At 41.9% G+C, this 17,356-nt stretch overlaps 1 protein-coding gene across 1 annotated transcript; it reads left to right on the top strand.

Moving 5' to 3' along the window:
• Positions 1-404: 404 nt before the first annotated feature.
• ORMDL2 (ORMDL sphingolipid biosynthesis regulator 2) lies at positions 405-13,850 on the top strand. The gene is made up of 4 exons (XM_069230715.1): positions 405-498; positions 10,478-10,652; positions 11,548-11,699; positions 12,066-13,850. The coding sequence occupies exons 2-4, from the start codon at positions 10,479-10,481 to the stop codon at positions 12,199-12,201; spliced, it is 462 nt and encodes a 153-aa protein (XP_069086816.1). The 5' UTR covers positions 405-498; position 10,478; the 3' UTR covers positions 12,202-13,850.
• Positions 13,851-17,356: the final 3,506 nt, after the last annotated feature.

Here is a 17,356-nt window from a genome sequence, read left to right as displayed (position 1 = left end):
GTCTTTTTGTCTTTCTTACATGAGTATGCTGACGTTTAGCCTTATATGTCTATGTTAACATACACATGAGAGAGAGAGAAAGGGTATGTGTGTTTGTATCTTGACATGGCAGCCTCTCTCGATTCACAAACTTAGTCTTTCTTCTATTACATTCGTCTGTGTCTTCTAGCATTCTACTGAGTTGCTAAAGTGTTCGATATTGTTTCTAACACTTCTTAAACAGTTCAGCTGCTTTAAGGCATCAGGAGTAGTAATAAACGCTGTACAAATCCACTTGCGATACAACCTCACATGGATCGACGCCACTCCTCCGATCCACAGATTTATAGCGGGACCTGGAATACTGTATCCAATCCGCGTGCGCGATGCCCGGCACGTCGAGTTTCAAGCCTGTGAGAGGGAAGCCTTTCTTAGTCTGACCAATGAGGAGCGAGATGTCGGCGGAGGGGCGGTCTTTAAGTGAGAGACGGAAAAGCGACGCTTCCGGGACGGCGACAGGTAAGGGTTGCTCTGGGATTCTAGTGTGAGGGGCGTGTCCCTCCCCTAAATCTCAGGGCGAGGGGCACGAGAGGTGTTTTGAGGGTCGAGCAAGTTGTGCTTGCAGTTTTGTCGTGAGAAGGAGTTAGGGGCTGCTGGTATTAGGTCTATTACCGTGAGCAGTGGAAGGGCTAAGACCATGGAGTAGGGAATCTGTATTGCAGGTGAACGGGGCCGGTGTTCGGGGGTAGGCGAGATAGAGGGCAAGCAGTGGGTTGTAACTGGGAAGGAGGATCTGGGGTTGTCTCCAGAGAACTGTATAAAGGGACATTATAGTGTAGTGACATGAGCAGGGTGAAGTGGTAAAGTGATTTTAGAGACGGTAAGAGGTGACCAAGTTTTGAAAGTATGAGAATTGTAGGGCCTAGTGGCCGTATGGTCCCGTGTAACACGAGAGAGGAGTTGAGGGCTGGGGCAACCGGTGTGAGCCTAATGCAGACTGAAGGGGGCTGGCTGGAGTGGGACCTGAAGGGGGCATTATGAAATATTTTACTTATAGGTGCCAAAGCTTCAGATTGCGATGTGTGACATTTTCATAATTTCAGTGCCCTAATGAGTGACATTTCAACAACTATGAGTGACCCTTTCTCGCGAGCAAAATCAAGCAACGAAGAAGAGGGAAACATAAACATTAGAGATTACAGCCGTTTGAAAAACGAGAAACTCTAATATCATCTTAAAACTGCTGCAAAGCACCATAAATGGAAGCAACCCATCCACTTTGAGCACTCTGCCCGGCCTGATGAAGATAGTGCTACGGTGACATGCTTTCTAACGGTGATCACAAGCATTTTATTATCATGGCTCAGACTCCTTTTGTCACCTAGACGGCAGTGCACACGATGACAGGCACTGCACACATCATGTGAGGCTCTCAGTTTGTCACCTACAATCGGCGCACACAGGCAGTCACAACAAATGTTCTTTATTTTCATACAAGTATTTAACAGGACGAGGATTGGAAACACTATTGCACCTCTCAGTCACTTACTCATGATATGAAGCTGAAGACTAGAAGACACTCCAGTGACTGTGTCCGTGAATGATCATCTTGGCAGGTACTGTCTGTGAGTCCCCAGACTACGGCGCCACAGCCCGGGTGAGCTGGGTTTGTTGCAGTAATCATGTGCATGGTCTGCCATGATGATGTGGCCTGCCAGAGTTACTCCGAGTTATGCGGCCTGCCAGTGATAATTCAATCTCTGCCACGACCGCAGCAGAAAATTAATCTGGACTGACACCAATGGTCCAATATTTGTGAATTGTAATTGGAGGTGCCCCTCCAATTGCAATTCACAAATATTGGACCATTAGTTCTTGAACTCTGGGAGCAGTGGGTGCCTGGTTTGGGAGCAGAACATAATGTAATATTTTGGACAAGGGGGAGGTGTGGTTTGAGTATTTGGCTACTGCTCTGGTTGAGCAATATTGGTGTCTGGACTGACACCAGTCAGTGGGCACTACGCCAATTGAGAGATCCTATCAGAGGAGGATCATTCAGCCTGACCTGCGGTGCCACATAACATCTATGAACCATGCCAGGCGAAGCAAAACCAGCGCAACCAGTTATGCCCAAACACACTCTCTGCCCATGATTGGACGTTTACTGAATATGAAGTGAGTTTTGCATAGGCATGTTTCGGCCCCCTGGCAGCCCTGGCGGCTGGGTATGTCACTAACTTTTTAAATACACTGTAACAGAGTAATTCTTCCACTACCACTGTAAGCGCAACTAGAGCCAGCCCCTTGGCCTTAGCGTGCCGGGTGCAGGCACCGCACAGCGATCACCCCAGCATGGTTCAAATTGATCTTTGCATTATAGCGCTCCCCTTAACAGCTGGAGGCGATGCTATAAATGTATGATTTTCCATTTCAGTTCAGTGATGCGGACCACCACACTGAAATAAGTTAGAATCACACCTGATGCGTGATACTTGGCAGGGCTGTTTACTAGCAGCCCCTTAGTGCAGTAAGACATTTTTGTGAACACTGGACCAAACAACTTTCACAGAACAATTTTACAACTGTGGTAGCTAAAGGGCTCCAAGTATGCAGTTTTATTAAGAAAACCCTGAAATATATGGTGTAAACATCAGTTTGGCACACAACCCAGGGTTAAGGACTGCGATAGAGGGAGATTGCTTATTGTATGAAAACACATAGCTTTTTGAATGAGAACCAGTACACATCCCAGCCCACTTTGCAGTGTGGATTTCTGTATTATTTGGTGACAAAACCGAGAAGCTGAACTTCTCTTCCAGAGCAAATCATACTTGTGTCACTACATCAAGTTTGTTTTCAGGATCAGATTGGTGGGAGGTTACCTCATCCAGGCAGCCATAAAATGGCCACAGTGTTCCAGCCTTCCAGGGAGTTTGCCATTGTACTGTATGGTACAGAGAAAGATCTGTGAGGGTACATTCTCATTAGGACACAAAGAGTTATGCAGGAAATAGTGTCTTTAGGTGGAAGTGATGGTCATTAAGAAGGGGTGGTAGGATATTTGGTCTGCAGTTGAGTTGGGATAGCTCCTGGAAAATGGGGTGTGTGATTACGAGTTTATAGCACAGTCTTTAGAATAGATAATTTAGAAGCAGAACAGGTGTGTCGTCGATCCAGTAGAATATGTGGTGTGTATAGCAGAGGAGAGGGGTAGAGAGGGTGATAGCTACAGGTTGTGAAGACTAAAGTTAGAGGGCGGTCTGAAAGTCATAGGTCATGACAGCCATAGGAGGAATTGAAGGATGTGAATGTCTGGAGAACAGAATGGGAAGGGGTATATTGGATTTTATGGTGACTATGTCACTGTGGAGCAACGAGCAAGACTGATCACTACAATGGGGCTTGGGGGTTGTCCCACCCCCAAAGAAAATTTGGGAAAAATGACAATAACGGTGCATTCTACAACAGATTTTTCATTAAATATTCAATTCCATTTGTTTTTAAAGTATAGTAAATGATGACCTTACAGTGCACCAGGAGAGGTCAATTTTTATTGGGGCTCTTCAATGATTCCCTCACAATCATCCTCTAACAGAGACTCTCAACTTTTCATAACCCCTCTCTTACATGTATTTCATTTGTTTTATAGTGTCTCTCTTAGCGTACGGTGTGGGAGCACTTTACATCACACACATATACAGAGACAATTAATGATACATGTGTAAATCAGTGTATAGACAATTTTACATAAGAAAAAGGAGCCTACAAGATGTAGAATTCACATGGCATCATCAGATACCTGAGTAGCAGCGCCTTGCAAAGTGAGGTGTTTGTGGTTCAGTTCATAAATAATGTCTTAGTAGGAATTTGTTTAAGAGTGCTTGGTCTGTGGAAGCATAAACTCAGGATTCAGAACATAACAGTGTTTAGGGTTGACTTTACTAATAACAATTTATGCCTACCAAAACAATCCCTTTCCAGCAAAATTATAATAATCAAAGACCGGGAAGAATCATAACTTTCTAATCTGTACCATGCAGTTTGCATGTAGCTCTTTGATGGGAGTTCATATCTCACTGTCCTAGATTATGATTGTAACTTCTGAAATGCACAGTAACAACATGATCTGTGGCAAAAGCTGAATCCCACTAAGCACTGCACATAAACTACTGTTCTGTGATCTGCATAGTACACCTTCTTTACAGCAGGCACAGTAACCCTCTGCGCTACCTTAGATGAGTCAAAACTGCCACTAGACAACACTCCGTTTGATATACAAGGAAATCTGCAAAGCTTTTAAAACTGCTGCACTGCTACAAAAGCAGAATTCACCTTTCCAGCCTCCCGCGGAAACACCTAATGGCCGGTATGGCCGTCCGGCATTGTTGGCTGGAGGGTTACATTTTCCCCTTCAGCCTTTGCTGTACCATTAGGCCATCTATTACCATTTTTCTTGAGAGTGTTTTTTCTTTAAAATGTATTTATAAGCCACCCTGAACAAACTGAGCTTCCCCTGCACCCAGGTCCAATCCACCTCCCCACTTATCTAAAATCTGCTCTGTCTCTGTTTTTATAGCACCATTACAACATAGATATTTTAATTTCTATGGATCTTTTGAGTAAGGGCATACCTGGCAGATATGACTTTTCCACTGGGTTTGCATGCCCTTGCGTGGCAAAACAAGAACTATGCAAATGGCTAATTCTGGAAAGGAATCAAGCTGAAATACTGGTTGGGGCTTATGTGCGTCAGTGCTAATATTAACCCCCTACCATACTCTATTGGCATGCTCTAACAAAACTAGGTAGGAGGCGGCCCTCAACCTGCTTGGTTAGCCCCAACACCCTTCAGAAAATAGGGTTTTAAATTTCTTAAACCTTTCTTGTATAGAATTTTGTCTGTGTCCAACTTACTTTGGGCCTCCAGAGCGGGAGGTTATCTATGCAGCTGGGTAGGCACATAGATTCTGTCACCCTCTCACCACGTTACTCTCTGCCTAAGGCCTCATGAGATTGTCTTTAGGGCTCTAGGTAGACTTGCACTTCTTTTGAAAACTGCTCTGTAACAGTGGAGAAACAAAGCAAACCATATATTTTATGATTTTAATTTGAAATAACTAATATGATTGTGGCCGAGAAGGGTAGCAACGTTGGAAGTGGCTCAAAAGCCCTTCTCACTTTTGGGTAAAATTTTAACATCTAGTAACTAATATTGCCCCTTTGATGGACAGGCCTGGTAGCACCGAATCCCCACTGACCTTTCTTGAAAAGAAAATGTAAGTAATGTTACCTGGGCTGTGCCCTGCCAGTCATGGTTTCTCTAGCAAGTACAATGCCTGCACACGGTCCAGAAACAAGATGGGCTCTCCGAAGCACTATAAAATATTACTATGTGGCACGTGTATTTAGAGGCAGCACTATCTAGACTGTTGTCCCAGGAGTCTAGACTTCCAGGCTTGTGTTCCAGACAAAGGTACAGATTAAACACATGGCTGATAACGGGAGTCTTGAGGCCTAGATCGGTCAAATTCTGAGCAAGACTGCCTACATTGTACGTTATTGCAATTTAGATTTGTTGTTGGGTTGGAGGTTACCTCAGAGGTGGCCTTTCTTAAAACTAGATACACACTAGACCTCTTTACATTTGGGGTTTGGTTTTCAAATGATGCATTAATCAGTCTTGGTGATTTAAAACAGCCCTGTAATGCTTTGTATGGGTTTCTCTATTATAGACTGGTGTGCTCCATGAGAACCTGCATACATACATACATATCCAATGCCACATGACAAAAACAGGGAGCTGCTTCATGCCACTAACGCTCAGATTTCAGGCAATAGGTTTCCAATACTTATAGTATATCGGCAGCTGAACTAAAGGAGCTAAGATGGAAAGGAGCTAAGATGGAAAGGGGCCAATGCGAAGACGCTGTCAACACTCAAATTCTAGATTAAGAGTGGCAGTGTATCTACACAAAATATACAAATGTAGTCGTGTGTTATTACTGCTGATGTATACATTTGATAATTCATACATTATTTCAACAATACCCCAACTCGCTTACACAAAATTGATCCTGAAATATTTGAGGCTTGCTCAAGATGCCCTGCCGATGTCTAACAATTTGCATAGTTATGTTTTAGTGGAGAGATTTTGTTTCTAGTTTTATTGGGACTATACCTGCATAACTGGGACCTCCCTACTCCTGATTCCATAGGAGAGGGATTTTATCATTCATATGGAGTTCCTAAAAGCTATAGAAAACTAGTGAATCTCAGGCTGGCATTCGTGAAGAAACGGTGTGACAGTAACATGGTTTATTTAATGGGCCACACCATCCAAGGACTATTACCTTTAAACTACTGTGCTGTGCAGTATTATGAAAAAAAGAATACTGTAAATGGTACCAGTTGCATGTAGACCCCAAAACATATGAAAGGAGAATAAACTATATATGCTTAGAGATATAAATTAATCGTTTTGCAATGTAGCAGGACCGAATAACTGGAGTGTCAAGTAAACCTCAGTTATGACATACACTCGGTGAGGAACTTAAGGCACGTCATATAACTGCAGCTACTGCCAGAATAACGTGCGCCAGGTCATGGACAGTTGGACATATATAGAACATAAATGAGTTACGCTGTCTTGTTTTGCCCATTCTCTTTCTAAGTATTAATGCACCAGCATTTTTGGGATAATGTGATAAACCTGGTACCACATTGTTATATGTTACATGTGAAAATTAAAGATGTATTGCGTTAATGTTTAATTGAAAAGGGTAGACAGAACGTTTTAAATTCACTAACCGAAACTATTTTTAAACAATTTGAAAGCAATCTGTTTATAATCACGAAATATGGCTTCAAATATCCAGAACTCTGGAGATGCCTATAATTACCTATATTATCCCGATATGGGGAAGCTCTAATTTTTCATTAATATTTGATCAACTAAGCCAGCAAGTGTAAAATGATTCATCGATGTTAATTCATGGGAACCAATCTTTTTACATCGAGGTTAAACCATAATCAAAATTAAGGCGGAAAAGAAACATCAAAACAATTAAGTTACATTATAGCGCAAAACAGTGATGGAATTTGTAAAGGTATATTTAAAAGGATTGGTAATAGAAAGAGGTTCCCAGTAATACGTTTTACCACAAAAATCATAATAATTTTATAAGGTCCACTTATCTGTGAATGGTATTATGGGTTTAAATCTAAAGGAGCTCGAAATTAAACTATCTAGAAAAAAAATCAGACCTTCAAGTACTTTGCTTTACTTTCATTCAATTTAAAGGAAGGTTTTACGCTTTGAAATTAATATATACTTAACACGTCATTTGAATATCTTATCTTCTCTGTGTAGACGCCCTTCAACTGTTAAGTGTTTTCCAATTCAGTTAAATTGGAGACCTGTGAGAAGAGAATAGTAAAGACATGGAAGCAAATATTAATTAATCCTTACAACCACTTATGATGGACATGACACAAGCAAAAAGACGAACTGCGAAAGGATTTCGCCTGTAACAGCGCTAGCTACATCTATAATGAATAGATTGTGGCAAGACTCTGATATGTCCTGGATGGGAGAGTTAAATCCTAATGCAATAATGAAATAGTCTGATTTAACTGTAAAAGTATTAAGGGGCAGATTTATGAAAAGTGGCGCTGCGCCACTTTTCTAGCACCCCTTAGCGCCCCCCCAACGCCACCATGTGTGCGCCGTATTTAATATACGGCGCACCATGGTGGTAGTTAGGGAACTAGCTTCATAATTTTTTATGCTATTTCGGCGCTTTGCAGGATTAATATAAAAAATGTTGACGCAAAGCCATTGAGACCCATTGTAAACAATGGTGTGTCTCTTTTTAACACCTGCTCTAAGCATGCATTAAAAGTGCTGAAAAAAAGATGCAAAGCAATCTCTTAGATTTCTTTGCATCATTTTTTCAGTCCCCTTAACGGGGGGGAACACCCCCTTTGCATATATTATGCGTGGCACAGGAATAATGTAGCGCAACGGGTTCCAAAGTGTCCCAATGCATGCATTGCGCCACTTTGTAAAATTGCCACGGCTATTTTAAGGTCGTGGGTCCATGTTAAAAAAATAAAAAAAAGACGCAAAGGAGGCGCTAGGGGCTCTTAAATTTTCCCCAAAGTTTTTCACCTGTTAGGAAACTTTTGCAGAGAAGGATGTACTGTGTAATTCTTTATGAAATGATTGAATATTTTTGTCTGTTTTATAATCATATTTGTGGAATAGAAGTAAGCAATACCTTGATGGATTCAATCTGCACAGTGAGACCATAACTTAAAAGTCTTGGAACAAGTTAAAACTTTACCGTCCACAGCTCCATTAAAAAAAGTGATAGACTATTCTCCTACGTCAGTACAGTAACACCTGAGCCAATGAACTGAATTGCATAGGAACTTTGCTTAGGAGTGTCTGCATCATTTCGTTTTGCTACATGGACTAAGGCTCAGATTTGTGCAGTTTCAAAATGACTTTGGCCAAAACCACGGTTTTTGTGTAATTAAAAATACAATCTAACACAAGCTTTTGGCAAGCGTTGCTACTACTTCTGCTGCATACTTTCCAAAAGGCAGCACCTCTTGATTCAAAATATATAGCAATGCATATATCCAACACATTCTACAAGTGTAATTTAAATATGCTCCTACCCATTTCTTCGTACCAGCCTTGCCTTAAAATGAAGTGACTGAAAAATGTCAAAGCCACCGATGAGAACCTCAAAATAGCAGTAGGTTTAAGGGGGGGAGGAAAAGCAACTTGTCACTCTCACGAGGAGAATAAACTGATTGAGCTTCAGTGTGGTCTGCTGCTAGTTTAAATATTTTCGATCTTTCCCATTTGTCATGCAGGGCAAAGATTTTTAACTCTCGTGGCTCCAGTGCCCCGTCTGAGCAGGAGAAGCTCACTGCCTTTAGGCCCGTATTTATACTTTTTTTAGCGCCGCATTTGCGCCGCTTTTTGACGCAAAACGGCGCAAACCTACAAAATACAGGCCCATATTTATACTTTTTGACGCTAAACTGCGCTAACGCAGTTTAGCGTCAAAAAGTTTTGCGCCGTCTAACGCCATTCTGAAGCGCCATGCGGGCGCCGTATTTATGGAATGGCGTTAGACGGCGCAATCAGACCGGCGCTGCCTGGTTTGCGTGGGAAAAAACCACGTAGACCAGACATCGCCGGCGTATGGGGAAAATGGCGCATGGGCGTCTTAAAATGGGGCAAGTCAGGTTACGTCGAAAAAATCGTCTTAACCCGACTTGCGCCATTTATTTTCGACGCCCATCCCCCATCAACATGACTCCTATCATTGTAAAGATAGGAGTCATGCCCCCTTGCCCAATGGCCATGCCCAGGGGACTTCTGTCCCCTGGGCATGGTCATTGGGCATAGTGGCATGTAGGGGGGCACAAATCAGGCCCCCCTATGCCACAAAAAATTATTAAAATAAAAAAAAAAAATACTTACCTGAACTTACCTGGGGTGGGTCCCTCCAGCCTTGGGTGTCCTCCTGGGGTGGGCAAGGGTGGCAGGGGGGGGTCCCTGGGGGCAGGGGAGGGCACCTCTGGGCTCATTTTGAGCCCACTTGTCCCTTAACGCCATGCCTGACCCAGGCGTTAAAAAGCGGCGCAAATGCGCCGTTTTTAGCAACGCCCACTCCCGGGCGTCTCTTTTGCCCGGGAGTATAAATACCACGTAAAGGCCTGGGAGTCATTTTTTAGACGGGAACGCCTCCCTTGCATATCATTAACGCAAGGAAGGGGTTCACGCTAAAAAATGATGCACATTCCGGGAACTTTGGCGCTATTCGCCTCTAACGCCATAGTATAAATATGGCGTTAGTTTGCGTTAGTTTTGCGTCGAAATTGCGTCAAAAAAAACGGCGCAATTTCGGCGCAAACGGAGTATAAATATGCCCCACAATGGCATTTTGCAAGTTTGCGCCGTTTTTGCGTCACAAAACGACGCAAATGCGGCGCAAAAAAAGTATAAATACGGGCCTTAGTATGAAGCATAGCATTAAACAAAGCTGACCACTCTGAGCCTTCTAGTGTTTGGCTTTTCATCTCTTCTGTCTGACTTTTTATGTATTGTACTGGCATTTGTTTAGCGCTCTCTCTTTTTTTACCCCTTGCAAGACCATAATAAAATTCATACTTAATCTAACATCGCAAGTATTAGCCCTAGTATGTGGGCCTACCAACATAAACTAGAACAGTAAGCAGCATGCGCTTGCAGTGCAAATGGGATATACATGCTTGCTCTTTTTACAGCAGGAAGCAAGGTCTAAGTATGAAAATCAGAAGACAAATTATTTATGCCCATACCTTGAGTAAACGTCCAAAATCAACAGCGTTCACCTTCCGCCTTCTCTAGCTAAAATGTATCATTCCTTACTTGATTTGACACAGTAAGGTTCAACTTTAAGCTTTAACCTTGCCTATTTCTTGGTTTCTATTTCAGGATGAATGTAGGAGTCGCTCATAGCGAGGTGAATCCCAACACACGGGTGCTGAACAGCCGCGGAATTTGGCTGGCATACATCATCATGGTGGCCCTGTTGCACGTCGTCCTGCTCAGCATTCCTTTTTTCAGCGTCCCAGTGGTTTGGACCCTCACCAATGTAATCCATAACATGGTTAGTAATTAAAGACTCATGGAACGCGCCATCTCATCATTCGGAAGGGCATTAATGATCCTCATTAATTTAATAGGTTCTTATTCGTTCATTTCAAGCAAACAAGTTTTCCACAACTGAAGGCAGCGTTTCTAGAGCTGTGCATAACGCAGCACCTGGAGAGTCACAATCCCTTTTTAATTCTCAGACAGCATCACACCCACTGTACTTTCTTACATTGTCAAGGTAGCTTTAACATCATAGCAACATAGGCAGCTGGTGATTGGCAATGTATCAGTGCAGAGAGAAACTGCCTCAAAACATTTTTGCTTTTAGTGCTGCGCCTCACCCCTGATAAGCAGGTCAGCATTTGTGCGCAGTGAGTGAGTGGGCTAAAAAAAAACTTAAAAAATAACTACAGCAAGTAGAGAGATTTTCAGAAATTCTTGCTGGAGTACAGAGAGAAAAAATACTTTTTGCTCTAAGTGGACCCCCACTTTATCGTTACGGGAGCTCGGGGACCCCCACTGAATCATTATTGGAATGCGGGACACCCCACTGAGTCAGTACTGAAAGCTGGGGACCTAATCTGTTATTATTTCATTTTCTAAGCAGTTGCAGACCCCCCTGAGGAGGATTCGCGGACCCCTATGTGTCCCCGGACCACAGGTTGGGAATCACTGCTTTAAGTAGTTCTCTTTCAGATTGCACCTCTTGCTAGTCTCTTCCAAGGAAGAAGTTGATGCGTCTCGTTATTTTTGACTCATACAGAAAGCATCTGCTGATGTTGAAATATGATCTTTGCAATACTGAAGATCAAGATCAGAGTTGTGTGGTTTTCTACAGCAGGGCTGCATGTGTGGCTTAGATACACTTAACAATATTATTTAATTTTCCTTCTTTACTTCCTCCGTAGGTGATGTACTTGTTCTTGCACACAGTGAAAGGCACACCGTTTGAAACCCCAGACCAGGGAAAGGCACGACTTCTGACGCACTGGGAACAGATAGACTACGGTGTTCAGTTCACATCTTCTCGCAAATTCCTGACCATCTCTCCCATCATCTTGTGAGTTCTAGTCCAATATTCCACATTCTTTTGGTCCAATCAGTTTTTTTTCTTGGCATAAGACACATACAGCTTACAGAATACATAAGTCATTGTTAAAGAGCGAGGGTGTAAAAGTCTAAGCCAGTGACCTGAATTGGTCTTAGTTTGAGGCGCCCCCATCTTCATCTGTAAAAGTCCATCAAATTTTTCCCTGACTTCCGAAAGTTGAATTCACCTCAAGGTTCCATTCAATTTTGAACACTGTGAACACTGAAGCTTTTATGCTCTAAGCATGGCTATATTTAGTGTAGAATCCTTGGATAGCTAACAATGTGCAGTATTCTTAATGTTTTCTTTCTCGTCCTCCTTTCTCTGTTTTCACAGGCACATCCTTGCCAGCTTTTACACAAAATATGATGCAGTACACTTCCTGGTGAACACAGTCTCGCTACTCAGTGTCGTCCTCCCTAAACTACCCCAGTTCCATGGGGTGCGTGTGTTTGGCATCAACAAATACTGAAGGGGATATTTCTTTACAGTGCGAGGCGTCACTGTTAATGTGCCAGCATCTTCCGTACAGGCAATGGAAATTTTCACAAAGACATTGTCAGTTTTCAGCAGCAAAATGCAGATGGGACTGCCACGAGTTTTCATTTGGCAGCATTAGGGTATGAAATCAAAGTATGATGGAGGACATTGGCAGTAGGAAGAGAGGATTAAGAGAGTTGGTTGGAGCTCCATTTCATTTTCATATGTGTAGAGTACATATAATACATATAATATGTAATGTTATTGCTGTAGCCCCGGTAAATGCTCACCTTTCAAACAACAAGTGCTGTAAAATAGTTGAATACGCTCTGTGCCATATAATGTGGAACGGACAGCATCACTCTTATTTGCACATCGTACAAACGTGGTTAGGGCTATGTGCACACCCAGATAGACAAGTCCACAACCATGTAACTTGGGGAGTCCATCCTGGGGGTAGTCAAAATATAAAAGCATGATGTTTGTTATGTGAGGCTGGTGAGCTAAGGCTGTCCTCATACGTAGCTTGATGAAGTACTGAAGTACTACCTGACCCCTCTGCGTATTCTACAGTACCTTTTCTCTGCCCTGCATACCGACTCTTCTGATGCCCATTTCAACAACAGGATGCAAGTAAATATACTTATGTTGTGATATAGTAGGTGAGTGGTGCTCCATTCTATGTGTATGCAGCAGTACTGGCAATTAAACCCTTAATTCCGTCTTGTGACAATGGTCTTTGAGTACAAGACACTCCTGCCTCTGAGCGAGGCTGCTCTTTGAGGAAGCAAACCTCTCTCACCTGTGTGCAAAACTGCTCTGTTAGAACTAAAGATGCTCATGTGCCCCTGTACAAAGCTACTCTGCGAAGACCAAATCAGCTCCAAGGTAACAAGATCACTGCTTTCTCACTTGTGCCTGTTCTGCGGGAATGAGACCTTAGGTTCCCTGTGTAGAAGGATGATTTGTGGTGCCTTGGTTCTTTGTTTGAAGCTGTAATGTAAGAATGGGACTCTTGGTTGCTTGTGCACACGGCTGCTTTGTGAGAGAGCACCATTGGTTCTGTGTATGAAACTGTGCTGTGAGAACAAGGCTGATGGTTCCCTTTGTATGAGAGTGCTCTATGAAAATTAACCCTTATTTTCTCCATGTGTGAATATGTGTTGGGCTCCTCTATGCAGTGATTTGTGTGCACAAGGTGTTAGCACAAATCTGTACTCCATATGAGCAACTAGCCTGCTTGTCCCAGTGGTTCCAGAGGACTAATTTGCTGTTTAAGATGTTTGTTGGTTAGTGAAGGCACCTGCCTGCTTAAAGTTGGATGAATAAACACATTGCATTGCAATATGTATGCTCAGGGAATCACCTATGACTGACTGCACACAATGTTTCAAATTGCTTTGTAATGTCTCTTGAAAACCACCCATGTTTTTAAATATCACATGGACTTAGGGGAGAATCAAGGTTTGAACAAGCCTTGTTAATGCATAGTTAGCATGTGAAAGAATACATTGTAATTTAACAGAAAAAATGTGCCTGTACTAATTTTCTTCTGTAACCTGTTTTGTACTTTTTATGCATACCTGGTTTCTAAAACAATCTTTAACTGGTCTTCTATAATAAAATACTGTTATAAAGTAACATTACCCATTTGCTGTTACTAAAGTCTTATGTTTCCATGACACGCCCCCTTATTGGAGTTGTAATTACATTGTTATTGCTTAGTCTGTCCTGAAGTCCTTCACCCTCTTCTGTATGGACTTCAAATTGTTCATCCTCCCTGTGACTACGCAGACTCCTCTTTTACCGTTTAGTCAGCTGTGCATGTGAGTACCCAATCACATCAAAAATGCATCTGGTAACTATGAACTTGGCTGCTCAGTCTCAGACTGATTCCTGTGGCATGTTACACTATCTGCAATGTGGCAACTGTAAAATCTCCAACAAGTCACTGACCATTGTCCACCAGCCAAACTTTGACTGGGCTCATGTAGTCTGGCATTGGGAACCAGGCATATGCCAAGACGTGCAGTAGTCTCTTAATCTTCCTCGCTGTCAGACCAGGACCCCTTTAAAGTCTTGCAGAAGTTCGTTATAAAATCCTTTGAAGGGAATGGCGATTCTCAGAGGTTCACTGCATAGAGAATCAGGATTTTATTAAAGACAAGGAGGCTAGCATTAAGCATAAAACCTTTTATTCACCACTCCTGTGCAGCTCCTTTAAAGACTTTAGAACCAAATGATGTAACAATAACATAGAACCAAAAACAGTCCATATAGTCCCACAGCAGCAGCCATCTTCCTCTTTTGTTTCTCTGAAATGTTCAGCCTCCTTTCGCCGCTTCTCAAATTTTTCCCTGGAAGGATAAACGCTCCAAATTCTTATACGCCTAGAAAAAAAGAAAAAAAGTCAAGGTAGAAATTAATCTTAAAAATAAAAAATCGTATTTAGCATACAATAGCCAATCTAAATTAAATATATTGCTAAAATCAAAACCAACTCTTCACATAAACAGAAAAGAAACCTCCTAATTAATATTTCCTCACCTTACAATCTCCCATGGGTGGGAGAGGAGGGATAATGCTAGCCTCTTTGTCTTTAATAAAATCCCGATTCTCTATGCCGTGAACCTCTGAGAATCGCCATGTTATGTCAAGACAGGAGGCTAGCATTATGCAGGTTCAAAGCTTAAAACGCTAAAACTGCCACAATTTTAATAGGTTTAAAATAGAATTTTCTAAATATGTCTTCACTTGACCAATCAGCTGCTTTCATAATTTCCTCCAACTTTCCACCTCTTAATAAAGTTTTAGAAACCATAGCACCCCTTACGGAATGAGCTGTAAACTTGTTCAAGTCTATACCTGCCTCACTCATCACATTTTTCACCCATCTGGCAATTGTAGCTGTTGAAATTGCCTTACAGGGTTTCACGTAGAAAATTAGAAGTTGATTTGTTCCATCTGATCTATATTCACACATCCTATTTTCATACTCCTTAATACACCTTACTACACATAATTCTGGATGTTCATCAAACCTTGGATCATAGTCTTAGTTCTATTCCTTACCTCAAATAGGACTCCCTGTGGTTGGTAAAATCTACGTGAAATCTCAAGAGCTTTGACATCTGAGACTCTTTTAAAAGATATCATACATAATAATGTTCCCACTTTCTCTGCCAACTGCTTACTCGTCAAATATTTATTAGATGGCCATTTCTTAAACAAATACAATATCATCCTAACGTCCCATAAAGTAGTATATCTATTTTTTGGTGGTCTTTTCAATCTGATACCTTTCATGATCTTACATATCAAGGTATGCTTTCCAATAGAAGAACCATCAAACAAACAGTGTCCTGCTGCAATGGCCGACCTATAACAATTAATAGTTCTATAAGACATCCCTTTCCTGTACAATTCTTCTAAGAAATTAACTACCATAACTTCATTCGTCTCCACGGGATCCAGATTCCTCTCAGTGCACCAACATAACCAAACCTTCCATGCACTCCTATATCTTCTCCTTGTACCTGGAGCCCATGATTCATATAATAACTCCAAAGCTTCTCCAGATAGCTCTCTGAAGCGTTCATTTCCACCAGAATTTTTCCAAACCAGAAGGTTGAGCATCCCTGACTCTATTAAAGGATGCTCTTGATCGTTTACATCTTTTAAAAGACCCTTGAATGCCTCTATCATAATTGGATGTTCCACTGCTAATTCCATAACCGATGGGAACCACACTTGCGTTGTCCAAAATGGGGTCACTAGAACCAACTGACACCTCTGTCTCCTCACCTGCACAACAACTCTCTGAATCATACAAAAAGGAGGAAAGGCATAGCCCAGAAACTTGCTCCAATCCTGACTGAAAGCATCCACTGCTTTCGCCCATGGATCTAGACGCCAACTCACATGACTCTCCAACTGATTTGTCAACTGCGAAGCAAAAAGAACATCTACTTACAGAAGTCCCCAGATTCTAACTATCTTTTTAAATACATGAGGCACGAGTTTCCCTTCGCTGTAATCCCAAATATAACAGGAACCCCAATCTGCTCTCGTATTCTTCTCTCCCGGTGAATAATGTGCTGTCACCTGTATCCTTTGTTCCGTGCAAAACTCACAAAAATTATTTGCTAACTCCGCAAGTCTCTTTAACCTTTTGCCTCCTAACTTGTTTATATATGTCACTGCTGGAATGTTGTCCATTTTCAAAAGAATTGAACATCCTTTCAATTGTTCGCTGAAACTCCGAATTGCTAATTCTCCTGCTCTCAATTCCAGACAATTTATGTGATCCTCCCTTTCTTTGCTGTTCCATTTGCCTCCTGTCAGTTGTATTCCCATTACTGCACCCCAACCTAGCGTACTTGCATCTGTTTCCAGAACATTCTCCGTTGTTGAACCAAATATGGCTCTCCCATTCCAAGACTGCAGATTTGTTATCCACCAATTTAATTCCTCTACTGCATACTCTGAAATGTTTACCATATCCCCATACCATAAACCTTGTGCAAATGCTAGATGTTGGATTCTCTGGAGTGCTCTGTAATGTAATGGCCCTGGGAAAATTGCTTGAATTGAGGTTGATAGCAAACCAATTGTCCTCGCCAATTCCCTCACAGTAATAGTTCTTTTCCTCAAGACATTTTTTATCTCCCTTTTTTATTAAGGTAATCTTCCTCTCTGGCAATTGTAATTGTGTCTCTACCGTATCTATTACAACCCTAAAAATTCCATTCTCTGTGACGGTGCAAGAACTGACTTTTCTTGGTTGATTATGAAACCCAAATCCTCCAGAACACCCACACTCATCTTCCAAAAGTAATGAACACTCTTGACTCATAATCAAGATATTGTCTAGATAAATAATCAATCTTACTCCTCTTTATCTCAAGAAACATACCACTGGTCTAATCACTTTTGTAAAACACCAAGGTGCTGAAGATAGACCAAAAGGAAGACAAGTGAACTGGTATAATTGTCATTCCCACCGGAACTGTAAAAACGTCTGGCTGTGAAAATTCATGGGAATCATAAAATAAGCATCTTTTAGGTGTATTTCTGCCAACCAGTCCCGCTCATGGAGAATATCCCTCAGAACATGAATCCCTTCCATTTTGAAATATCTGTGCAGT

The sequence above is a fragment of the Pleurodeles waltl genome, chromosome 4_2, assembly GCF_031143425.1.
Source record: "Pleurodeles waltl isolate 20211129_DDA chromosome 4_2, aPleWal1.hap1.20221129, whole genome shotgun sequence".
Lineage (NCBI taxonomy): Eukaryota > Metazoa > Chordata > Amphibia > Caudata > Salamandridae > Pleurodeles > Pleurodeles waltl.
This window is presented reverse-complemented; position numbering and strand designations above follow the sequence as displayed.